At 32.1% G+C, this 27,979-nt stretch overlaps 1 protein-coding gene across 1 annotated transcript; it reads left to right on the top strand.

Moving 5' to 3' along the window:
* On the top strand, positions 1–27,465 carry lama (phospholipase B domain containing lamina ancestor). Its single transcript, XM_090108626.1, has 11 exons — positions 1–167; positions 10,768–10,880; positions 22,660–23,017; positions 23,176–23,325; positions 23,526–23,778; positions 23,964–24,238; positions 24,444–24,678; positions 25,463–25,674; positions 25,912–26,071; positions 26,326–26,626; positions 26,714–27,465. The coding sequence occupies exons 3-11, from the start codon at positions 22,899–22,901 to the stop codon at positions 27,040–27,042; spliced, it is 2,034 nt and encodes a 677-aa protein (XP_089964752.1). The 5' UTR covers positions 1–167; positions 10,768–10,880; positions 22,660–22,898; the 3' UTR covers positions 27,043–27,465.
* Positions 27,466–27,979: the final 514 nt, after the last annotated feature.

Genomic DNA, 27,979 nt, shown 5'->3' with positions numbered 1-27,979 from the left:
ACTCTACTCATACTCGTCAATTCGATGTAAATCCGAGCGGTCGTGTCTCTACAGGGCTCATTGTAGTTCGCACGAAAGCCCTAAAGTGTTCCCATTCAAATGTAGCCCATTCGTGTTGCTTACACTAAAAGCCATCATCTACATTTCAAGAGGAAATTCATGAAAATGTAAGTGTATTTTATTTATTTTTCTGTCATTGGCAACAGATTGCACAATTCCGTAGAATAGGGTTTTTCACTGCAAATGTTGATAATAATTTATATGCCACGTCAAATAGCATACAATTGTATAGTTTATTGTTGTTATTCACTATTAAAATCTGTTATGTATCACAACTTTCTCTTTGACAATAGTGTGCGAATCAGCGCAAGGGACAGCATTGTATGCAGTGATAGAGTTTTATGTAGAGTTTCAATAAAAAATAAAAGTTTAATCTGTTTCCATGAAATAAATCTTGACCTTTTTATAATTCCACGGTACCTGAATTGAGTCACATCGTCTAGACGTGAGGCACTTGACCCCATTCGGGTTTGTGATCCGAGTGTCCCCACATTAAATAAAAGACCACGTGGTCAGGTATATTTAGAGTGTCCCGCGTAGCAGCGGGAAAAAGATACATCATAATAATATCTTACTAGTTGTAAATTTTACGAATAGCAATATACGTTAATTCATAAGACCTCGACATTCTGCCTAACTAGCGTACAAAGAGTTGTTATCAACCTTGAGTTAACTTCTCGTTTTGTGCAAACATTGTTCATATTACTAGTTTATCATGGAATTTTATTTCGATGACTTATTAATCAAGGGTGTTGTCATAGAATATCTGTAGCGTGACTAGACTTAGGGAAGATAAGATACCTTCGTGATGATACACGAACGTGGACAGAATAATATTAGACGTTATAATGGAATCGTTTGATATTCGTAGAATGTATATTCGATTTAATGTAAATGAACTTTAAATTTTATTACTAAATAAAAAATAAGAATTATCAGCAGGATTAACTTTAAACATAGCTTTATATAGTCATTGGTATGAGGTATCATAAACTTTATGTAATTAGTCCCTAAACTTATAAGGATAAAAAATTAATCAAATTGACTGGTAAAAATTAGGTATATATTCTCGATTAAAATATTTGTGAATTAGCATTATTATTGTGCATTCATATTTTTGAGTATAAAAAGCAAACCATATAGGTATTATTGTATTTATTTAATTATTACATGCTTATCTATCCAGTTCAAAAGGCTATGAATAAAATTAACACGTGAATGAGTTTCCTTGTCCTTGCCATGTCTTAGTCAATAAGGGGACACGTTTTAAAGAAATGATACTATCATAAGTTGGGTATTACTGGTCTACCTAGATTAAGTGTTTATTTATTTAATTTAAAATGCTATCAAAGAGTATTCTCACAAAATAATTTATAATAAGAAAAAGAGCTAGATATGGTAGAGTCAATTGACTCTACCATAATATTAATACGTTGCAGGTGTAGTGATTTATCAGTGATTGTATGTATCATCATCATGTATCAACATTTCGATAATATAGGAACCACATTATATTAGATCTAGGTACCTAATAATATTGTTTATCGGAAAATATGAAACTCTAGATCAGTTTGTAGCATATAAAAATGAATCGCAAAATGTGTTGGTAAGCGCATAACTCGAGAACGACTGAACCGATTTCGATAATTCTTTTTTTATTATATTCCTTGAAGTACGAGGATGGTTTTTATGTCGAGAAAACGTAAATATTATGTACCACGGGCGAAGCCGGGGCGGACCGCTAGTTGTATCATAAACTTCGAGATTGCATCATAAACATAGAGTATTGAAATAATTATTTTCCTTGTTGTATAATAAATAATAATTTATTTTGCCTCGACAGTACTTTGCGTGGTTATAATTGTTACATTTAGCATAATCCTATTTCCTTCTGATCCTCATAAGGAGATATTGAGACTGTTATTCTGCATATTATGATTCGATAAATTAATATCAAAATGTAGCCAGTGTTCATAAAATTTGACAACGTTTTTATTGCAATTAGTAATCATAATCAATTGTTGCATAGTATTTCTAGTCATTATTTGTAATACATACATTCATGCATATTGTAAATTATAGACAACCCTGTAGATGTTAGGTGATAACCGTCGTACATGAGAAATTGAAACATTAGAGACATTGGCAATGCGTCTCTCTCCATTAAAAGAATCGCAATGTCACATTGATTCTTTTAATGGCCTTTTCTATAAAAGGTACCTCTATAGGTATGAGAGTTAAAATAAATTAAAAAATATTATACTTTCATAATTGGTTTCAAAAAGAAGCACAGAGAACACGAAAGGATCTCTGGAAATAATTAGATAAAACATAATGAAATATTTTAAATTTTTATCCACTCAGTCCACATTTCAAAAAGAATTTCAATACCATTTGCTAACATAATTAAAATATAGAAAGAATCACATGAAGATATAAATTAATGACGAATAACGGTGTCGCGGTTTCATAGTGACCTAGTTTAATTTAGATGAGTGGTCTGATTTTAACAAGCAGCAATTAGTTAGATGAATCACTATCATCTAATTAAGAGGAATGTATTATCAATTATAAATATTGATCATTCATCGACAGAATCAGCTACATTTATCGACAGAATCTTGAATGTATGCATCGATTGAGTACCTAAAGTCTAAACTCATAACTTTACACAAAAAACTTCTATATAATAAAAAATCAGGACAATAAATATTTCATGATCCTTTCAATTTTTTAGGAATTATAAACATAATAACTAAGTAATAAGTTATCCATTATAATAGAAACTTTTAAGTTTTAACAATTAGCAATGAGCTTGTGACCCAACAATACTATACAGTACAGATAAAATAATATCATGATTCATGACGAAATGTTCACAACAAAATTCCTGTATTTAACCAATAACAATATAAATATATTTAGCGAGTCGTATGACCAAATGTAGCTCGTGATTTTACGAACAAACATTCCTATGAAGTATTTGTTAGTATTATTTTTTAGTACTTAATTAATAAAAATTGCCTCGAAAGTTTAGTCAGTATTACAATATCTATAAATAATATTGTAATACTGTAGTTTAGTTTTTAAAAATTTCCTTTTTTACGGGATTTCTGTGCGTTTATAAGGTGGATAGTAGGTAAGTACTACTTGTATAGTATAATCACAGTATTACCAATAATGGTAATACTGTGGTATAATTGTCTGTGATAGAACTTAAAATAAGAAATGTGTTAAAAAATGCACTTATACAGTGTTGTCGTCTATAGTCAACTAAAGTGAAGCATGAAACTGTATTATGACGATTTAAACATAAATCAGAAGACATAATTTGTATGACCACTTCAATTTCAGAGCAAAAAGAAGAGTTGAATAAAGAAAACCTGATCGGTTATTTATTAAGAATCACGTGCGACACGTTTTTTTGTAAATTAGTAGGCAGATACGTGCCATGCCGAATCTGAAATTGAATTAATTTAATATTGTTTATTTAGCAACTTCGTATTTAATGTATGCTAACTTTTTAATCACAGTCTATGTATTTGATAATTTGACACACACACAAACGCAAGTTTGCTTCTAACGAATACAGTGTAGTGATTAATAGAGTAATATTATATTGTAATATTAAATGTGTTGCCTATTTTCTTGATTCGATTTTTTAACTGCATACTGCAGATTTTTCACAATATCGCTTAATCAAACACTAATAAGACCCAATTTCACCAATATTTTCTAAATCAGACATTTATTAATCGAGCTTCAAATTAAACATGTATTTTAACATCGTTGTCAACTCTACAGGTCCCAAGAAGGAAATCTAACAGCCGATTATCAAATCGACCATTAACTGAGCGACTCACGAATCATTCATTCGTATTTTAAACCGCCCGAAACAAAATGTCATAGTTGACAATGCCATAGTTTCGCACGTTGGGGCTATTTGTTCTAGTTGTATAATAACTGTCATGTTTGGTAATTCGACTAAATTGAAATGTTCTAACACAGTATACAATTTAATAATCATGTAGAAACTTTTACGTTTGCTGGTTTATATGTCAAACGATTTGGTCGTTACCATGGTTACAAATGTTTGATGTTATTTGGAGATTGTTTTGTTGTGATTTTTCATGTGTTATTTTAATTTTATTTTGAGTTGAATAAATACAATAATGTTGAAGAAAAATCGCGGTTCAATTTCACTTGTTCGAAGGTAAACTGGATCTGGTTGAAATTACGAAAAAAAATTCGGAGTCCGAAGGAAAGTGCGAGAGATCTCATACTAGAAGAGCAATTAAAACAAGAAAAATAAAGACGAAGCAGCAAGATACATTTAAAGTAAATTAATAGTAAATTCTTGTTTGTAATAACCTAGTATCTAGTTGTTATAACCTATTTATTGAATGATGTTGATAGGTACAATCTAAGGGTACAATAAAAATGTTTTATAAAAACACAAGTTTTATTTATTTAGGTAACATGAAAAATTCCATATTTCTATAACAATGTCACATTTAAATTAAATTAGGATCATCATCATCGTCAGCCCATATACTTTCTCACTGCTGGGACATGGGATTGGTAGTGCTAACTTAAACTTAAACACGGTAAGGGATCAGGTCATTATCCACCACGCTATCTTATGATATGTCGGTTTCCTCACAATGTTTTTCACCACTGAGCCATCACTGCACTGCACTAAAATAAGCAGTTGGTCTGTAGGTGAAACTGATAGATTCCTAAAACAGAATTTAAAATTAAGATAAGAACATTTCATAATCATGAGGAGGCCTGAGCCTTAACTGAGTAGTGGTGAAGTTTACATTTTAAGTACCTATATTGGTATTCAATACTAGATTTGACATGACTCACAGGATTATTATGGTTTAATTGAAAATAATACAGTATGTAGGAAGGAACCTTTATGCACATAAATATAAATATTACCTCACGAGATAGTTTTACTTACAGATCCGACGGTTATTCGAGTTTATCTTCAATTAATTGCAATACTCCCAAAACCGATTGTTTTGATAAACGAAATCTTGTACTAAAATCAACATCATCATATTCTTCGAAACAATGACGACGTCTTTATAAATTCTGGGCCGTCGCGGTCGCACTATATAATCCAAATTATACAAATCATCCAATACATCTTCATTTTCAAAAATAAAATAGTATGCAGAGTCCATCTTGACAGCAAGAAAACTTCAAATCATTTTTTCTAATCGCTTGTTAAAAATTTAAAGAGCCTCTATGCCACGGGTTAAATATAATGCCGTGTTAAGGAAACTAATCCTCGATTAGGTCATGGTGGGACACTCCCTTACATTGATGTCCCGTTAAAAGAGTTAACAGCGTGTTAAACTAACTAACAGAGCTTGATGAAACTGGGCCAACTTTATAATTTATAATGCATTAAATGATATTTTATAACAAAAGGTACGTTACTTATGACAAGGTTGGTTAAAAAGTATTTTTATATGGTAAAGTATTGACTTTTATCTGTCTTTTACTTTATATCAGTATACTTCGCTTTCATCGCTTTTAGCCATGCTAATTGATGGTGAATAAAAATGTAGTTGAATTTTTAATTTTCTGTCTCTACATTTTTTTCTTCTCGGAGTTTACTTCAGTTCGTTCATTATTTTAAACTAAATAGGTTATTCAAAAATCGAATGTGATTATTTAATAAGAATGTGTTAGAAATTATTTTTTTCTGTATGACAGTTACTTGTTTTTATAGGTGAATAATCTTTGATTTTCGGAATTCCGTTAAAATTCACTTTGAATATTTTTTAGCTTATTATTACCTTCTTTTTTAATTTTTTTCTATAATACCTATCACTTAATCCTAGTAAAAAGTAACAATTAGTTTACACGTGTACAAGTTTTATTCAAGGAAGTCTAATCGTGTTTATAATTTTCTTTGTTATATTGCGTTATGCCATTTAATATATTTTATGCCTAATTAAAATATTTGCTTTTGTCTGTAATTATTGAGTGCCCATAAAAAATCAATTGGTTTAGAATAATTGCAGCTAATAAATCATAAATATTCTGGAATATCTTTTCGACTTACAATATTCAAATAATGTGAATGAATTTTAATTGTTTATCTATCTTTGCTTTCTTGTGAGTGCAATAAGATAAATTATTGATTTATTGCTGCCCATATTGTTTGGGAAACAAATGATCGCGAAGAATAAAGCTAACTAAGTACGATGTGAGAGGCACGATGATCGAAAATACCCGGTGCATTGTGTGGGCTTAGTTTATTAAAACAAGCAATCGATACGAGGCTTGATGCGCCTTGGGGAACATATTGATACTTCATGTTGGAGTATTATGTTTTTTTGACAGTATTGAGTATACATTCTAGCTAATTTATACATATTATTTTAGCTTTGAATACACTGACTAACTTAGATAATTAAAAAAATAAATATTATGTACTTACAACCTTATATTTTACCAAACCAGCATGTAAAAATTTACTTCACAAGCTTTTTCTCAGTCATAATATATTGAGGTGTCTTATTCGGTGATTCGGGAAATTACTAGAACACGCGTATTCTTATCATTTATTATCAGTTAACACATAAACGGCGACCACCACGTCGCGGTCGTGCCGGCCACTCCATTCATCTCGTTTTGCGTCTTTATGATTTGTTTACATTTACGATTTAATTGTTCGTATAAAGGTTATTTGATATGCTACATCGAATTTAAATTTATAAAATATTCAAGAGTAGGTAATTGATAGAAATATTTTCAGCAGGGTAGCAACGTCTCTAGTCTCTACAATAATCTATCTAATCTATATATACAATAATATATACGTATGAAATTTTATTGGAGTAATTATACATTCCTAAACGAGAGGATATGATAATTTTTGTAGATAAAACAGCGATATGGAACAATGAAATGGAATTATACCTATACCTACTATTTATGTAGTTAAAATAGAGTTCGGTGAAAGTATGTGTGAAAACACTGAAAACGCCTTTTCAATAAAAAACAGATATTTGTATAAGAAGTGATAAGTTTTATAAAATTATTAGAAAAACTTATTTTTTTTTAATTCACCTTCTATATGACGGTGTGGCTACACAATGCAATGTAACAAGAATTTAATTCATAATAGTCTTCAGAAATGTATGTATTTAGATTTGACAGCCATTACACATAATATTCCGACTATACATTAACAAATAGAAAGCGTATGGTGTGCAAGTACCATTGAGGTATTACTATAGAGAGGTCACCACGAAAAAAATTGGGTAACAAGCGCGGCAGTCGCGGCGCTGGCCGGCTAGTGAGTAGACACTTTGTAGACTTTGCCTTTTATTACTTATGAATTAAAACCAATCAATGTAACAAAAAAAAATGGCTTGAGACGATTGACTCTAATTCGTGTTAGAAATAGTTTAGTAGAGATACCTTTTCTAGTACGTAGTACATGGTAACTCAATGGCAAGTACAGACGTCTTCTTATCTAGGGGTACCTTACCCGCATCAAATAGCAGGTCACCCGCGCCGCTATTTGAAACCGCGATAATCCATTATAAATTATAATGATGCGTCACACTGTTGCCATGGTGATTGGCTTCATATTATATTGCGCGGTTATCAGTAGGTGATTATGTACTTATTTTTGATTGACCATTATCAACACAGTGTATTCAAAATGAATTTATTCAACCGATATTCAACAATGTATTCTTAGTTTATGGCATAATATACCTAATATTATAAATGTAATTTATTGGAAGTTCTGCATATAAAATACATATTATCTGATTACCTATATGTATTATTAAATATGTAAATATGACTCGAAAGTTGTCTGGAATGTAAATACCAATTTATATTTTCTTATTGGTGTTTCTTGTTTTCATCGTGTCTTACCTATATTATTATTTTTGTATATCATATTTTATTTCCTTGGTTGTTGTTTGTCCTGTATAAAATATGTTACTATTTATTTGATAACGTTTGACTAGCCTGTTTCAACGGTAAACCACACATATCTACCTATATTTCAAAATATTATGTATAATTAAAATAAAACAAACATTGTATAATTTCGCACATGCTCTGGCCTGATTTAATTTTGTAATTAAATACATATGTAATAAAAATTGTATACACGCGTACGTTAAAAATACTTATAATGCTACTTTGCTTAATTAAATCTAGGTCGAATTATAAACATCCACGTTATTTATACGTAAATTATAACTATTACACTTGTTGTGTTAAAATGCAAAGATTTAAAAAGTTAACATTACGCGTCGGCGGACGCGGCGGTCGCGACACGAAATCATACACTACACCTATGCATACTGCATAGTCTTTCGGTCATACATTATATTAAGGGTGCTATAACAGTTTTTTAACAAAAACCGCTATTTTACGGTACAATTTTAACTCAAAGCACTTACACGTGAGAACAAAGTAATATCTTAATTTAAAGATAATATATTCAGTTCTACGATCATCTTATAAAAATTGTACGACGTCATACAAAATTGTCACTGAAATACGATTTTCCCAGCACAATGATCGCATAAAATGCAAAAAAATGGGGTCTAAACCGGTACACTTTTAAGAAAATTAAAAGCCTAATCTATCTTCTTACCTATAAATTATTGAGGGATATATAGTCCTTTATAGATTGTGATAATTTTTTTGTATCTAAATCAAAATTTTATTTCAATTATAAGCTAAATTAAAAATACTTGTCGATTTCTTCATACATTTTGCTCTCGCGGGTCGTCAGACCGCGCTCAGAAGCGCTCTTGGAAGGACGGGTGTATCGCTCCTCGTCCCAAAAATAAAAACGAATTAGAAAAAGATTATTGTGCGTATACTGTCGTTTTCGTGATTTGAAATATTTGATACTTTATAAGAGTAAACTGTATAAGTTTCATATTCCAGTTATTTGTAATTTAAAATTATGTTTTAAAAATTATGTTGACTGAGATCCTCTTTTTTTATGGGTTGTTGAACGGATTGGTGGGGTAAAGCAATTTGACAAAACTTAAATCCAAAATGGCGCCGACGAAAATTTGCCATCTTTTCGTCATGGGTGTCATTTTCATGGTTTTTGGGGTAGCTATTAACCAATATGAGGTCAAAAATAAAATCCAAGATGGCGCCGACGAAAATTTTACATCTTTTCATCATGGGTGTCATTTTCATGGTTTTTGGGGTAGCTATTAACTAATATGAGGTCAAAACTAAAGTCCAAGATGGCGCCGACGAAAATTTTACATCTTTTCGTCATGGGTGTCATTTTCATGGTTTTTGGGGTAGCTATTAGCCAATATGAGGTCAAAAATAAAATCCAAGATGGCGCCGACGAAAATTTTACATCTTTTCATCATGGGTGTCATTTTCATGGTTTTTGGGGTAGCTATTAACTAATATGAGGTCAAAACTAAAATCCAAGATGGCGCCGACGAAAATTTTACATCTTTTCGTCATGGGTGTCATTTTCATGGTTTTTGGGGTAGCTATTAACCAATATGAGGTCAAAAATAAAATCCAAGATGGCGCCGACGAAAATCTGTTATTTTATTTTAGTTTACTTCTTTATTATTAAGAAAATTACACCTATGACGAAAAGATGTCAAATTTTCGTCGGCGCCATCTTGGATTTTGGTTTTAACCTCATATTCGTTAATAGCTACCCCAAAAACCATGAAAATGACACCCATCACGAAAAAAGTCAAATTTTCGTCGGCGCCATCTTGGATTTTGGTTTTAACCTCATATTCGTTAATAGCTACCCCAAAAACCATGAAAATGACACCCATCACGAAAAAAGTCAAATTTTCGTCGGCGCCATCTTGGATTTTGGTTTTAACCTCATATTCGTTAATAGCTACCCCAAAAACCATGAAAATGACACCCATCACGAAAAAAGTCAAATTTTCGTCGGCGCCATCTTGGATTTTAGTTTTGACCTCATATTTGTTAAGAGCTACTCCAAAACCTTGAAAATGACACCCATGACGAAAAGATGTAAAATTTTCGTCGGCGCCATCTTGGATTTTAGTTTTGACCTCATATTGGTTAATAGCTACCCCCAAAACTACCCACACTTGCAAATGTGTTTACTACGTAGGAAAAGTTCAGATTTAAGAGTATCCTAGGTAATGTGTTATGTAACGAATACCTATAATTTATTTCATTCCGACTATTTTTCGGAATAACATACATTTACTAAGAATTGTATACAATGCCGGATTTAATACAGTGCCGGTAACATCATATGTATGATAATAATTATACATTTCTTAAAAAGCTTTGATATTGTATACAATTCATAGATTATTATTCAATGAAATAATGATGTAAAATAGTCACACTTTTTTAAGTTGTTTGAATATACTAACATACTTATTAGGATCGTACCTACTAATAAAAGTAACAAAATGAATTTTTAAAGTTCCTAGTAATCTTCTGGAATCAATTTCAATAAAAATACATAATATCAAAAATTAAAAATAATATCAAGTATGAAGATGGTCTATAAAATGGAATGCGCTATGTTTACGTGAGCGTGATATTGCCGCGAACAAAGTTACGTCGTTAGATACCTAAATTTGAGTAACGCAGATTTGTGACAGCGTCCTTAAAGAAAGTGTTATGTTTATTTTGCCAATATATTTATTGTTTTGCTTGTTCCAGATCGGTCGCGGTCTGAATAAGTGATTCGGCCATCGCCACCAGAAAAACACCAGTCCTATCCCGATGGGTTGAGAACGCCGACTATTTGTGTTTGTGGTTACACCACCGACGCTGTAAGTATATTTTTAATGAGATTATAATGAAATAGGTATCCTGTATTGATAGATAATTAAACTTGCAAAACATTATGGTAACACGTAATCGTACTGCAACGAGGTAATCTCAAGCAAGGCAATTTTTATATCACATTTTGAAAAAAATATGGTTTTTGCTAAATGATTTTCCGTACCTATTGGACTTAGGCAATATATAATTCTAAAACACGTAAATTATAGTAACTAAATAGTATTTTTCTTTTGAGCTTTGAAATAAGATATTGTGCTTCAATTAACCCAGATGTTACTGAAACAATTTTTATTATCATATTAAGGTGAAATTTACATATTGTGTCCATATTGCAAAAAGTTTAACTGGAAAAATAGTATAAAAATTTTATCTATTGTGGAAATCTCGGAAAATGGTGTACTTTTAAAAGGACGGTAGTAATATGTACTACTAAGTAGGTAGACTATGATATTAAAATGACATCATACATTTCACATATATTTATGTAGCAATATGAAAGTTTTCAAAACATAATTTAGGATGCAAGGTTACATTACATTTTGGACAATAGAAATTGGCTTTCTTGTGACATTCTATACACTGAAGCTGCTTGTCTCTGTACCTAATGATGTGATCTTTTCCATCAAATCCAGAGGTTTCCGGAAACCATAGCACCTTTACGTACCTCATATGTTTCGAGCAGAGCAGTTCCAACACTTCTATGAATGTGGAGATAATCATAATGGCCCCCTTTTACTTATATATTTGCCAAGAATTATGTATTGCCATATCTAGTCCATGACAAGTCAAAGAAAAATACCACTTCTAGCCTCTGATAGATGTCTTGTACAAACCGATGCTCTGGTCGGATCTGTCCACCCCTCCTATTTTCTCGTACTTTTTTTACGACAACTATATTTTTCTTCTGTTGTTGTGAAAATCTCTTTACCGTAGACACAGGCTGAATCGTATCAGAGTTTGATGCAACAGTCACAACACTGTTATCATTTCATTTGCAAAATAAATTTGTTCTACTCTGGTCGATTGATGTTTGAATGTACCTTGTGGTGTCTTTTTCAATTCTCAAAGGCAAAGGGCATTTCGCGATGCGATTTTCACGTACTGTGCCAGTAGCCTTTATTCCTCGTACTCGAAGTTCATCAATGAGATGAATGGACGTAAAAAAGTTGTCAAAAAATAAATGGAATGCGGCTTTGCCCTATATTTGTCGCATTACATCGGCATACTGTAATACAACGCTTGCACCCAATCCCAGAGGCTTTTGGTATTTGTTTTTATTACCAACATCATTCGATTGTCCTTGGTATGGAATATAGATCACACCAAACTATGCAACCTAACCGTGTCGCGATCCAAAATTCATACCCCCATCTTATCGGTTTCCATCTTATGAATTGCTTGCATGGATGGCCGTCATAGTAGGGCACCATGGCTTCGTCGATGCTGTGATGCTCTTCGAAGAGTGCATGCGCAAAAAAGTACTCTGTAGTAGTACATATTACTACTGGCCTTTTAAAAGAACGGCAATTAAAACTGCATAAATATCACAAATAAAATGTAATCTAATAGTAGGTAATATATATTTCTGATAAAACACGTTTCAAATTACGTGTATTTAAAATAAATCAAGTAATTTGTTGTAATTTATTGATAATACATTTAACTTGATTTATCAATGGAAAATAGCAGAAATTCTAAAATAATTTAAAAATATACCACTGTTATAAAACGACACAATAGTTACTTTAATTTTCCAATTCCTACAACCGTGAGGTGCCAAATGAATATAAACATTTTTTTCAAAAATGCCCTCATTGTTAATAATAATTTTATTTGTGGTGCGTCCTTTTAAAAGAACGATAGTAACAACTGGGTTAAACAAGTACTTAAATCATTTTCATCTATCACTTCGATCGATGTGCCAATAACATCAAAGACCTTTACGCCATCAATTAAGGCCCTTTACTTGCAATGAACACGCTTCAAGATACGGAATTGTTTACAATATGTGCACTAATTAAGTCTGGACTTGTCGAGGGTTCATCGAACTTTGTTCCATTCACTGCATCGGCTCACACCATACAAATGTCACGTATTGTTGCAAAAATATATCGAACTTTACTCTTTAATTATTCGCAAATGAGCTTTACATGCTCTCTCTAGAAAGTTCAATTAATTTTGCTTCAAATGCATATTTTAAGATATCTAGGACCACGGTTATGGTGTAACTAATATACTTGATACTCATTAGTCGTTGTTTGTGTTTGAAGAACCACCCTTTCGATTAGAAATTGTGGATTTCAAGTAAAATAAGTTTGGAATGTATGAAATTTCATTTACAAGCAGACAACTCACTAATTGAAGGAGTATGAGTATACGAAGGAAATTAAAGTGGCCTTGTTGTTTATGATTGCTTTTTAATCAATCGTTTACTGATTTGCGTATGCTACGTGCTTGTTTATTGCTTCTATTTATTGATTTATCTTAACAACACTTATACCCTGAAGATTATATTTACTACTAGGGGAACGGACAGTAAGGGCAATGAACTATGGACATTCCCTATGCGTTCAATGCACCATGCGAACGCATGTTTACCATTTTTATACCAGGATCAATTTCTTTACTGTGGTTGAAACCGGACAGAGTAAGGGTAAAATACTTCACCATCCTCATACCTACCGAAGTAATTAAATATATTTATTATTTTATATTGATAAAGATAATCGTTTTCACACAACGTCCCTAAATATCTTAGTGTATACACTGTACAGTGACTCTTGTAGAGATATATAAGGCAAAGAAAATCCGTCTATGATATGATTCATCAGGTATTGATTTTAAATGCAGAAGGTATTATGTTTCACACTATTTAAAAATTATCCTTAATATTGTCTCCCAATAGTATCAGAAAACAAGAATGCAAGGAATGTCGGTATGTGTCTACCTGCTCAGCCAACTGCAGGCTACAACCCGCTGAAAGACGACATTCAAACGTCTTTTTGCTCAAATATTTGTGGTCACACCCATGAAATAAATTACGAATATATTTGACTTTATGCAGCATATAAACTGAAGCGATACGGATATATTTGACTTTATGCAGCATATAATTATTTAATTTTACTCTGTAAACTTTAGTTTTGTGGTGTTAACCAGGATATGGTGATATCAAAAATGAACATAAATTGAATGAATGAACATATTTCTACCGCGTAAATATATTTTGGACATAAGGGACATTTTATAGATAATTTTGAACGAATCGTAATTAGTAATTTAATTACTGTACTTTATTAAAAAACTTTTTCAAAGTTGGTCATGAAAAAATTATGGAGCAATAAAATTGTAATATTCCTAGCTTATAGTAAGTATATATGTTATAGGCAAACTCCGAAGCTCCGGCGCTCCTAGGTTGGACTGGTCAATCCTCAGGTCAGACTGAATGACTTAGTCAAAGCCCAAACAAATGTAAATTTTCGGTCTTTGACTAAACTATTTTCGTCAAACCTGGGAGAGACTAATTTGGTCAGGCAAACGTCAAAACACAATTTTATTAAATCGGGGTTTGACGAGTCAAACTCCGATATAGGTATGAAGTGTCTTATCTTCGTATATTTGGAAGCATTTTATCATTTAAGCAGCTTTCAAGTCTTAAGAACCGCTTAACTCTGCCAGTTCTGACACCTGATTGGTCAGCTTACGTGATTTTCACTTTTATATTTGAGATGCTTTGAGAGAATGCCGTCTGGGCTCTTGCATTATAATGTGCAATAAAGTATAAAATAAATAAATAAATGCTTTGGAATATACGGAGGTTAGTTTGTATAAGATTAAGTATGAAAAAAATAACATTTTTAAAATTTTGATGTTTATTGTTTTAATAATTTCTTAAGTAATTAAAATGAAAAATTAATCATTTTTCTGACATGGTGAGGCATTAACTTTAATGTTAATTGTTTTAATAATTTCTTAGGTAATTAAAGTGACAAATTAATCATTTTTCTGACATGGTGAGCGCACGCTCAATGAACGAACATGAAATTACAAAACTATCGGTCGGAAGTCGGAACACCGCGGTCCGCGAGAGACATTATGAACCTGTTTAAACATGTTCAGTCAGATCAACGTTTGACCGAGAATTGCAGTCGCTTCTAGGATTGATCATTGACTAGGCCAAAACCGAAACAGAATAATTTACTTTCGACGTTTGACTGAAAAGTTAGGAGCTCCTGGGTTTGACTAAAAATACTTCAGGCAAAGGGCGAAATTGAAATGTATTTTGGGGATTGCCTGATGGCTTTGGCCAAACCTAGGATAAACCAGTCCTTCCGCGAAGAGACTGTGTATCGGACTTTGACTATAACATATATATGAAGCGACATAACAACTTTCTCTCGGATGCTATTAGTGTTAAGCCTTTCACCAAGTCATACTTTAGACAAATAAAAACTTAATTATGCTTATGTCTCCTTCCATTGATATGCATAAAAGAAGGACAGAAAACCATAATTATACGAAAAATGTCCTGTTAAGAATCTCTGTATATTTTAATTTCTTTGTTTTAAAGGCATGCTTCTAGACGCATACTTGAAAATTAACGTAAATGATAATTTTATGTATTTATCTATACTTACGTCCAATTTGTTACTATAAGATACCTATTTTAAAATAACTACCATATGCAATTATTTGTTAAAAATGATAATTTTGGGTACGACTTGGAATTATTCAATAGATATAGACTATAGAGCAACCCTGATACTGTAGATAAAATAATGTGTAGATAGTGATTTGAAGTGTAAGGTCTAATAATATACTGTACTTTATATTATTATGATGAACGTCAGAGCTTAAGTGCCAATACCATCACTAAACTTATCTGCTAGAAATAGTCCTTACTCACGCAGACAACATTCATTGATTTCGGTTGATTTATAGATTCATATTTATTCTATTGACGTAATAGGAAGGTTTAACATCCATGTTCAAACAGTCAGCATAATATACGAATTACGAATTATTGTCAAATGAATTTTCAGTTATTTGCACATTTTAAGCCTTCATGACGTTTTTATCTCAATACTTTGATACACTTTAATATGCTTCGAATGTATTTATGTAATTTACAAATATTGTAATATGTATTTGTAACGGGGCTTTACTTATTGTTGCTATGAAATGTATTTGTTTCAGAGTTTTAAGTACTTGCTAATATAGCAATTTGTTTTATCTTTAGCTTTGTACTTTTTGTATTCAAACCTTCTATTTGTATATGTAGATAAATTAGGTGTTTTTTAAAACACAAGTTCTTGGTATGTGTTGGATGTCTGCGGCAATTTTTGAGACGCAAATAGATGTTATTAATATTATGGTATTTACAGTTGCGTGCAAATTCATCAATAATATTTCCACATTAAATAAATATCGGCATGTGCTCGTCAAAAATATGTTTTACATGAGAACATCATCATAAAATTCCTAAAAGCAAATGCTCTGGCTCGATTCAGTATTGATTTACTTGAGATATGTTTACGTATTCGGCGGACGTCCTTTTGAAATTTCGTATTCGATATTAATAAGACAAATCGACTAGTTGTTACAATTCGCGTTTTTAGAGAACTGACGCTCGCAATACTCCTCGTGTTTGTAATAAATCTCCACATATAAGACGCACTGTTTCGAAGAATCAGTTGAACTTATTATATTCTATCCCGCGTAACATCATCAACACAATTTGTAAAATTTTCCAAGGTGCATTGTTAGTGTTGTTCGAGATAATAATAATTGATGTCGAGTCACTGAAAACCCGACATACATTACGTCATAACAGCGATATCTCAGGTAAGGAAGAAACTTATCAATTTATCTGTGTTTTACATTTGTAGAGTATACGCGATACTCTATATGTGACAGGTCGTAAGACACCTGTAAAAACATCCATTTCCTAAAGAAAAATAACACTGATTGTTGTGATACTCTTGTTTTTAAGTATAAATATTTAATTAAAACAGAAAGTAAAACGGAAACGTACCTATGTTTTCTGGTGTGTGTAATAGTCAGTAGGACATTTCAATAAATCTATTGTCTTTAGTTAAGAGCTAAACAAGCAATTAAATTAGCATAATTATTATTATCCTTCTTTTTATGAGAATATTTTATATATTTTATGCTATAAATATATACAATTTATTTTATTTGAAGTAGGTACAATGGCCACTTGCGCCGGCCGCGGCGCGGCGTTCGCGTCGCCCGGATGGACTATGTATCGATGTCTATGTAAAGAGAATTGTTTTTAATTCTGTGCAAATGTTATTCTCTAAAAAAGTGGGTGTTTTAACATCAGGTTAATCTCATAGGTGTACCATAAAATCTATCCTGAATATTGTAAAAAAATCCTAATGGTTTTTTGCATGCATTTTATTGATAACTAGTGGTCTGCCCCGGCTTCGCCCGTGGTACATGTTTCGCAATAAAAGCCCTATGTCCTTTCTCGGGTATCAAAATATCTCCATACCAAATTTCATGCAAATTGGTTCAGTAGTTTAGGCGTGATTGAGTAACAGACAGACAGACAGAGTTACTTTCGCATTTATAATATTAAGTATGGATTAATAATTTGCTTACTATACAATTACATGTGCACTTGCGTTTCAATGACATAATGTAAGGCTAGGAAGTGTGTACGGAGTAATATGAGCTGTGTGGCCTGGTTACCATGGCGCCTCTGCTCGTGTCATCATGAGCCGCTCAGATTTCTGGCTGATCATCATAATTATTGATCTATTAATGATGTGAAATTGTGAATCATTTGTTAACACACTTTTTTTTCTTTTTTTCATACTTTGAATATGGAAAAGCTTCGTTTGAATGACATGCTTAAAAAACGTTTGAATTATATGCTTTTCCGAGATATTCTTCGATCATAATATGCTTTTGGAGATGACTTTTTGATTTTAGATTTTTGTGGCTCTTTCATGTTATTTTAATGAAAAAATAAAAAAAAATAAAAAGCTGGAGACAAAAGCCGGTTAATAATTATCATTTAATTAGATTTCGATTTTCTTGCCTTTAATCAACACATTTAATGAAATAAATATTAAAAACATGGTAGTTAAATAAAAATAAATAATATAATAAAATAATTTTTTGTCTTGTAAGTATAAAACAAATAAATTCTCATATAAGTGCACTTGCACTCGTCACTCGCTTACCAAGCTGTTTATTTAGTAATGGAAAATAAAGTCATTTCAGGTAATCTATTTGTGTAGTAACTCATCAAATTAGGGTTATGAATCTAGAAAAATAGTACCTAACTACCTGTGTCCAGTACGATAAAAATAAAAATTTAAAAAGTAAAATTTTCAATTTAAAATGTTGGGTGATGTTATATATTATATTCACAATATTTATACATAAGGCACCTACGTGTTTTATGAACAATATTCATTAAATACGCGATAAACCACGTTCAACAACATCATCTATGCTATAAAATAATGTAAGCTTATAAACATTTACTTTGTTTACTATAATATTGTAACCGACCATAAAGGTAACACAAAAGATATATTTACAGTTGTAGAGTAAAATGTCTAGACGTGATCTAAATGCAGTATGCACTCGTAAAATTTGTCATTGTCTTGACATGTTTTTTTTTTAACCACTGTGGCCTACATCCATCTTCGACAGCCGGTAACAGCCTCTCAAAGGTAACTTTGTGAGTGCTCATGGGCGGTGGTGTCACTTCATTTGGTGATCCACCTGCTCAGTTACCTGCTCTTATATAAAAAATAAAAAAAAGACGGGTTGCACTCCGGGAGTGCCGGCAGAAGTGAAAACTTGATTATTAACGTTCAGCATGTTTGATATTTTGGAATGGTATCCGTCTTACGCATGGAATATAAGGCCTAAAAAAAAAAACATCCGTCTTACGCTTTTTCGATCAGGCCACGTGTCCTGACGCGAGCTTAAGATTTTATACCCAACGCCGCTAAAGAAGTTTTCACTTCAAAAAAAAATTGTCCCTCATAATATCAGCATTGACCTATTTCAATATTTGCCATAAATTATTTAGTTTTCCTATGCAAATATTAAACTCAGATTTTTATTTTTACAATCTGAATATTGAATAAAGCTGGATCATATTTTATGATTTCAAATAAAGAATTTAAGCCATTGAAATAACAAAATCGCATATACAGCTACCTAATCTCTCGCTCTCTTTGTTTACGAAAGCTTTGAAACCCCAAACTTATAAAAGGAAAGTAGTCCATTTATCTTAAGCCAGCGCTTCATGAATTTATAATAATTTATTACTGTTTTTGAATCATGAACTCGAAGTAGGTTCCACAAATCCTCTTAAATCGGTCAACAATATTAGGTACAAGTAATGTCAAACAAATATCTAAAAATAAGTATGTAACTAGAATTATTATGTATATCCACTTATTCATTCTATTCCTGGGAGCTCGAATATAAAATTTATCCCTGTAATGTAATTTTTGGCATTTTACCAAAACCCACCAAATTCAGAATAAGGTGTTGCGTGCTAAAGCCGACACTAGGTAAATACCTGCATTCATATTTTATACCTGGATTGTTTTGCTTTAAAGTATACAACATCTGCCGCATTATCAGAGTCATTGTAATAGATTTTCTCGTAGAATCACATTGACCTTCACGGTACTTTGTTATTATTATTTATAGATACGGAAGATGCATTTATCTCATGGTATGAAGTTTAAGGCCTTTTTATTGCCATACTTATTTGCTCTACGTACGTAATAACGTCGATCCTTATTTACATTGACGAGACTAGACACTACTACTATTGCGGATGTCCTGATATTATAACTAAATAAATAAATTAACAGAAACATAAAATTTCCTAGTTCACAAAGATTATCTTTTCCTCATAGGTTTTGTAAAACAAAAAGTTCACCTTCTTTCTTGATTAACTTTTCTTGTCTAGAATCTATACTAATATTATAAAGCTGAAGAGTTTGTTTGTTTGTATGTTTGAACGCGCTAATCTCAGGAACTACTGGTCCGATTTGAAAAATTATTTCGGTGTTAGATAGCCCATTTATCGAGGAAGGCTATAGACTATTTATCACCATGATAAGACCAACAGGAGCGGAGTAATGCGGGTAAAACCGCGGAGCACAGCTAGTATTAAATAAAAACCAAGAATTATATTGATTATAGATAGGTACATAAATATATAATATTATACAAATCTTTATACTCATACTTCCCATCCCATGTTTATTGAACAAATAAATCGAAATGGATCATAAATTTAATATTTGGCGAGCTCCACAGCTACTTACAGCGAGTAAACCCTTGTCTTCGTGTATAAACCGAGGCTTGTTATATAGTATCTGGTTGGTAGAACTATGTTTATCATTAGGCGATTGTTCGAGCCGATCCACGTGTAGCTGTAAAGTGTATGATTTCAGTTATTGCTAGCTATAGGCTTTTCTACTCCTTGGCAATAGCTCATAGCATACTAGGTCCGCTCTAGGCTAGCCGTGTCTATTAAACAATTATATATAGTGAAATCGATGTTTAGTGAAAATGTAGATTAATTTTATGGTTCAGGAAGGTAAGACCTCACGCGCGACCCCTTATCATATTTCTTACTTATTTGTTTTTAAATTATTTTTATTGGTCTTGATGTTTGATATTTTCGTGTAATTTATTTATGTTATTGAATAGTAAGTAGGTACATATTCTGGGAAATGATAATCATTAGATTTCCATAATGACTGATATGAAAGCATTAGGATAGGTACTGCATTTATTTACGTGTTTATATATTTAATACTAGTTGTAGAGATATATGTTAAGATAAAACAAGAGCGCAAACTTTAAACATTAGAGTATCTTTTATTGATACTATGATAAGACTGTCAAGCGACTACTGTACCCAGCTTACAATAATTAGTTAGTGTTTGCTACACCATACGATCAAAACATTTGTAGGTGTATTACATTCTTATAAAGACAAGTACCCTGTGGTCATTAAAATTTCTTCTACGGATTCCTTTTGCATTTATATATTTTAGTGTATCTGTGACGAAAGACGAATAGACATATTATGATATTTTGGCCACCTACAGTGAAAATTAATACATAATTTGAAGGTGATTTGGTTTTTTATAAAAGTATAATATAGTGACAAATAAATATAGGAATAAGTTCATTTACGCAAGGCTCAATTATTGACTGTAATTAAATGTTTTCAACGATCTATATATGTATTGAAATGAAAACACACTCGGTGTTGTGTTATTTTCCATAACTGACTGAAAGATCGTCGAGTCGTCATCACGTCAACTAATACAAATATTACCTCATTGCGTTGTGAAGGCAGGAAGCAACTTACTAATCAATCTTCTTTTCCACTCTGTAATGTTTCTGCATAACTTTTCATCTCACAAGGCTATTAGTTTGCAACCATGAGTAGTACGGAAGTAAATAAACCGGAAATTATCCTTCGGACGATATTCATTTTGATGACAACTGGTTTTGTCGATACAAAATCGATACTTGAACTGTGTGATAGTTTCGACATCATACGATATGCAAATACAAACATATGTCCTTTTAGAGCAGGCTCCAAGGAGATGTTCGTTTGCAAAAATAGCGGACCTAAATCTGACTTCTGATATATATTGTATAGGTCCCAGACATCCTATAGACAGATGTTGCCAACCAGTTTTGTGGTCCCCCTGCCCGCACCCCGGTAATTAAATATGGCATACAAAGAAAAAAATAAAAATTTCCAAAACATGCCGTGTGGGGTATCAAATGAAAGAGCTTATTGAGTAGATCACGAATATATAGCATACTATATACATTTCTTACACTTTCTCTAAGATTTTTTAGAAAATTTACGAAAATGGTCCATTTATGAGTTAACTTTAAACCACTATAGATTGAAAACTCATGAATATATTTTTTAAATTATTATTTTAAATAATTAACAATAGTCCATTGTTTATGATTCAATAGTTCGTAATATAATATAAGTGAGCTATGTGGTGGATTTGAAGAAAATAACTATATACTATATGAACTTGAAAATATACTCGCCATCTTTGAATGCTCCCCCCACTCCCCCATGCAACTATTTCACTGTACGAAATATTGAATCGTAAACAATGGACTATTGTTAATTATTTAAAATAATAATTTAAAAAATATATTCATGAGTTTTCAATCTATAGTGTATATAATCTATATTCATTTTCGTAAATTTTCTAAAAAATCTTAGAGAAAGTGTAAGAAATGTATATAGTATGCTATATATTCGTAATCTACTCAATAAGCTCTTTCATTTGATACCCCACACGGCATGTTTTGGAAATTTTTATTTTTTTCTTTGTATGCCATATTTAATTACCGGGGTGCGGGCAGGGGGACCACAAAACTGGTTGGCAACATCTGTCTATAGGATGTCTGGGATCTATACAATATATATCAGAAGTCAGATTTAGGTCCGCGATTTTTGCAAACGAAACTCCACTGAGAGTCCGGTCTATTTAGATTTATTATGATTAATGTCACATCATCACATTTATATAATGAAATGTATTAAATTGTGTAGTTAGGATATAAATATTGCTTTCACATCTAGAACTTTCTTCTGTTATGTGTTCTTCTGTACCCAATGGATATCTTGCGAATTCCACTTTGCGCTTATCAGTGACATGACAATATAAATACATAGCTTAAAATATTATTTTATTGTTTCAGGGTATAAGAAAAAGTGTTTAAGAGAAACGTGTGAAACAGCACAAACCAAATCACAAGCATATCAAATGCAGGTTCCGCAACCATCCGGCGGAGAGAAGGAACCGTGAAAACGCGTCATTATAACATCTTTGATGGTCGCTCTCCCATTGGAGAAAATTGTCTACACACTACGTCACTTCATTGTTATTAAATTCCTAAACATCTTCTTCATTTTATAATTTATCGTATAATAAATTATAATGAGCAAAATTCTGAAAGTGGTTGGCGCCTCCTGGTTGCAAACCAAAATTAGTTCCTATATCTTGGGGTTTTTGGGAATCCTCGCTATATTGGCTCTATTTGTTGGACAAATCGAAAGGTAGGTATTTTACATATTCATAAATACCAAGAAAAATTTGAATGCTCTCTATTTTTTCCTTTTTCTTATTTACTTTTTAAACTAACACGCACATCTATTATATACTTAGTATAATTTGATCATCATAATATATTATGTTATGACAATATTTATTATAGAATTCAAGAAGACGGTAACTACGCTGCCACCGTATTTTATTCCGAGAAGACGGGATATAGTATCGAATATTGGGGCCAAAGTAACGATCTCAATGACATCCCACGAGGAGTCGCCAGAGGCCATTTCAGAGGCGATATAGACACTACAGGGTAAATAACGTTTACTTTTAAAAAATGTGCATTTCGTAGTTATGTTATTATTACGATATGAAATTCTGTAATTATTTTACAAATCCTTATGATCTTATCTATCCCAAAATATTGGCCAAAGTAGATTGTATTTCTATGAGATTTCTACAGATATAATGATCTGGGAGTTAATACTATAGCGTACCTTATCAATTTTGCAGATGGTCGTTACTAGAAGTAGAAACAAACAGTTCATATCCCGATGAGGTCCAAGCGTATGCGGCTGGTATTGTCGAAGGAGCCCTAACTTGGTACCTCATACACACACACTTGGAAAACACAATCCGTGCTCAATGTGAAGATAGGCCCATTGAAAAGCAATGTGATAAGTTGAGGGATGCGTTAGACAAATCAGCTAATATATGGAAAACGTATGCTGCGGATAGAAGCGCTACAGATCCGTTTTGGCATCACGTAAGAACATAATTATTATTATTATGTTAATATGCTTGGCTTTTTGTTACGATAAAAATTAAGTTTATGACATCTTCTTTACCTTTTGAAAAACTTCCACCAAGATACAAATTCTTAATTCAGTCATTGTTTTTGACTTTTGTATCTTAAAATGAATACAATATTTTTTATCTTATTATTAACAGGTATCACTACATTACACGCAAATTGGAGGAATATTCACGGGATGGAAGCACGGCGTAGAGCGAAGTCAGAATGAATACGAAACTGACATTTCGGATCTTTACTGGTTGAACTCTATCTCAGAGGTTGCAGAGATTCAACAGAAACTCAATATATCCCTTGAAGACCCTACAGTAAACATGCTCCCTAGCTTATCCAGTGCTTTTATAAGAATAGTCAACGATACAGAAGATGAAACAGTTAAAAAACTTTACATGGCACATAATACGGCTGCGAGGTGAGTCATTACTATCATATATTTTCTTATAATACTCTGGCTTCTTCCGATCTTGTTGCATCGAATCTGTAAAAAAAAAAAAATTATGATATTAAGAGGTTATTTCTGTAACCATAGAGCAACGATAGAGTCATGTTCATGTGTTTATCCTAAATTATTGTCATGCAATTTGTGGTTTGAAAATAATCAATTAAATTCATTTCAGTTACTCATCAATGACTCGAATAATGAAGAGGTACAAACTGAACTACCATACCATGTCTAAAGATACAACATTGGCTCCCGGGAAAACTGTGGATTTTTCAGGATACCCCGGTGCTGTTACGAGCCAGGATGAATTCTACGTTATAAAAGGAATGAACCATAGGATTGCAGTCGCCGGCACAACAATAAAAAACTACAACAGTAAACTATGGAAGGATGTTAACATTACAGAACAGGTTTGTTGTGTTGAGATTTCCTTCCTGTGTAATGTATATTTCGTAGTACAGTTCATTTGAAACTCATTGTAATGAAGGCGACTTTTCATACCTCTATATGTACTTACTTATAGTACTGTTGTCTTTTGTTATAATATAAAAAATATTTAAATTTTTTATACTCGCAATCTTCTCGCAATAATGTTTGAGAGAGTATATTATCATATTATGTTATAAGACGATTTAATTCACCGATATATTAAATGTACTGTAGACTTGTGGATCACTTTTTATGCTTTTTATTATATTAATTATTTTCAAAACATTCCTGTTTCTTTAGACATGAGATCTTACTGTCCTCGGAATAATTATGATCCAAGATTAAACGATGCTAATTGACCTTTTATGATAAAAGGCACTAAATTTATTTTACCTTTAAGATATATCTCATGCCAGATAAAAAATTGCCATTAATTAATGTAAAATGATGTAAAGTATTAACAATAAGGCCAGCATCCAATCATAGAAGCTTAAAAATAACACCAAAATTAGATTAATTTGTTCATATTACACTTAATAAATAAACTCCTGTCCGAAATATGGTCAAGGTGGTCTTAAGATTACCTACTTATATATTAACAAGCAGTGAATCATTATCTCAATTGTATTTATCATTATCTCAATTGTATTTATCATTATCTCAATTGTATTTATAGACTACCCTCCCCAATAACTAAATAATCGCAGCATATTATAGATGCTCGTTATGGGCTATTACAAATAATTCAATCCAATTTTATTCTAGGTTCCAATTGGTCCTCGTATAACTGCGGCTAATCGTCTTGCCACAAACGTTAGTTCTTGGAGTCATGTCCTTGCGAAAAGCAATTCAGGAACAGCTTGCAAACAGTGGCTCGTCTTGGATTATAATAAGTTCGATCAATTACAAACTTTCCATGAAGATATCGCCCCTAAGCAGGATAAGAAAGAAGTCATTATGGAGACTACCGTCAGCAAGTGTGTGATTTTTTTATTCAAACAACCGTATAGTTAGTAAATATTGTTGCCTGAGATAAAGATGTAAAAGAACAATAATTAATAATGAATAAAATGTCTTGAATTCTTGTTTTTGTAAAAATTACGTATGAAGTACGTGTTACTTGGTTCAAGGTCCGTTTTATATATTCATGACCTTAATATCAAAAGGATGGTAACGAACTGATAATAAATATAATAATGCTATATTTCCAACAGTGATACAAGGCACACAATAGTGCACCGAGCGGGCGCGGGTCACTCCAAGGGGTTGTTCTGGCTGATCGAGCAAGTACCTGGACGAACACACTCTGCGGACCTTTCTGACGTACTGCTGGAGAAGACGTATTGGGCTACGTACGGACTGCCGCATTTTATAGTGAGCATATTTTTAATTATATATCTCTTCAAAATATTTTATATTGAAACTTTGGAAGACCTTGTAGATAGTCAAATTATATCTATTTAAAGCACAGTACTTACACTTTTTGATTATAATGTAGATGAAATAATAAGTTGTTTATCTCAGTTTAGCTAGTGATTATGTATAGGACAACAATGAGTTATAAGTATTATGTTTTTTTTAATAAAGATAAATAGTTAATGTCTAAAAACTGTATTATTTATTTTCAGGATATATCTGAAATCACAAGAGTCAACAAAATGGAAGAAATGTACGGAAGATTATTTTCGGAAACTGATTCACCACGGGCTGTTACTTTTAAACGAGGCTATAAGAATGCTACATCCTTAGAAAGCATCTTGAAACTTATGAGACTGAACAATATAACTGCTAATATATCAAGCAATGACACCTGTGAGAAAAAGAAGTGCCTTTTTGAGGAAATCAGTTATTCCGTGCCTGGTGTACGAGGTGATTTAGTTGGAAAGCTCAAAGAGGCCTATGGAGTGATTGATACAAAAGTCGTGAGAGGTAAATAATTTTTTCCAAATAAATTTCATTTTCAAAAATAAATGTCACTAAAATACGTAATTTATTCTTATGTTTATTTTTCTACAGGAATCACAAACAACGCTACATTACAAATAGTCGCTATATCCAGTCCACCGTTCACGGAGTCTAACGCTACCAAAGTACCAATAAATAAGGGGAATATTGCTTCAATTTACACCGATAAGTTCGACGATGTACCCATGCTTAACGGCCTTGAAATTAGGGATCTTGTCAAACAAAGACGCCAAGAAGAGGAAGAAAAAACCCTTAAAATGTTAAACAAAGATATCATCAAACCGTTCCAATGGTCCGAAAGTGAATTTGATAACGACGCACATGAAGGTTTACCTGACGTCTGGAATTTCGGACCGTTTGTGCCAAATTGGTCTTGGTGAATCTCTTAGCCAAATAAAACATTCATAATAACTATTTTAATACACTTTAGCTCAAAATACTTAAGTGCCTAGATCGCGAATGAATATCCGTCCAGACAGTCTTGTTGATTAATCCATTCATGCATAAGTTCATTAATGGATCATTCATCAAATAGCCACATCTTTTGTTCTTGAATTCATTTCGTCGTTATGTTATAATTTTAATAATTTAATTTTTAACATTGAAAGTAGGTATCAATAATTTATACCCTGTATTTGTCTTTATTTCTGTGTTTGTCCAATTATTAATGTTTTATAAGTTCTAGAAAAATATTTTTATGTATTTTACAATCGTTAAATCATGAATGACTTAATAAAAATGAAGTGACTGAAGTTAAAATAAATATTTCGACCTTTACTCCCGAAATAAATGGTTACAATATGTTTTTGTATTTTTATTTCAAACTCTGAACTACTAACCACTACTACTTTAAAGTATCGTGTTAACTGAACAAATCAGTTGAATCTCCTGTTATAAATATACGTAATCAATTACTAGGTACCCTCAATTCCCAAAATATGTGCAATGTACGTATAGCAGAAAAACTTCCTATATTTTCATGACTCTTTCTGCGTCACGTTTCGTTTCTAAATTATGAGACGCGTTTGGAGAGGATGTGCTCATGTGCGTAGGTAATTTGTTACGTAGCTTGCGTATCGATGAAACTGCTGCCTGTAACAAAAATCAAAATAGACTTATTTTTAAAACCAATATTTCAATTAACTCCCTATAGATCAGACATCCGACAATTACATATCAATAGAATCGATAGAATCTAATAATATAGTGATAAGTGAAGTCCCGTGTCCCCGTAGTGGGGTAAGGGGCAGATGCATTATTCATACATCTGTTTCACTGATCGATTTTCTTTAGGGACAAGTAGGTGATCAGCCTTCT

Source organism: Colias eurytheme, chromosome 13 (genome assembly GCF_061535395.1).
Source record: "Colias eurytheme isolate Ceu_HAF_F1 chromosome 13, ilColEury1 Martin Lab GWU primary, whole genome shotgun sequence".
In the NCBI taxonomy this organism is placed as follows: Eukaryota; Metazoa; Arthropoda; class Insecta; order Lepidoptera; family Pieridae; genus Colias; species Colias eurytheme.
The sequence above is the reverse complement of the archived record's forward strand: the minus strand, read 5'-3'. Positions and strand labels throughout refer to the sequence as shown.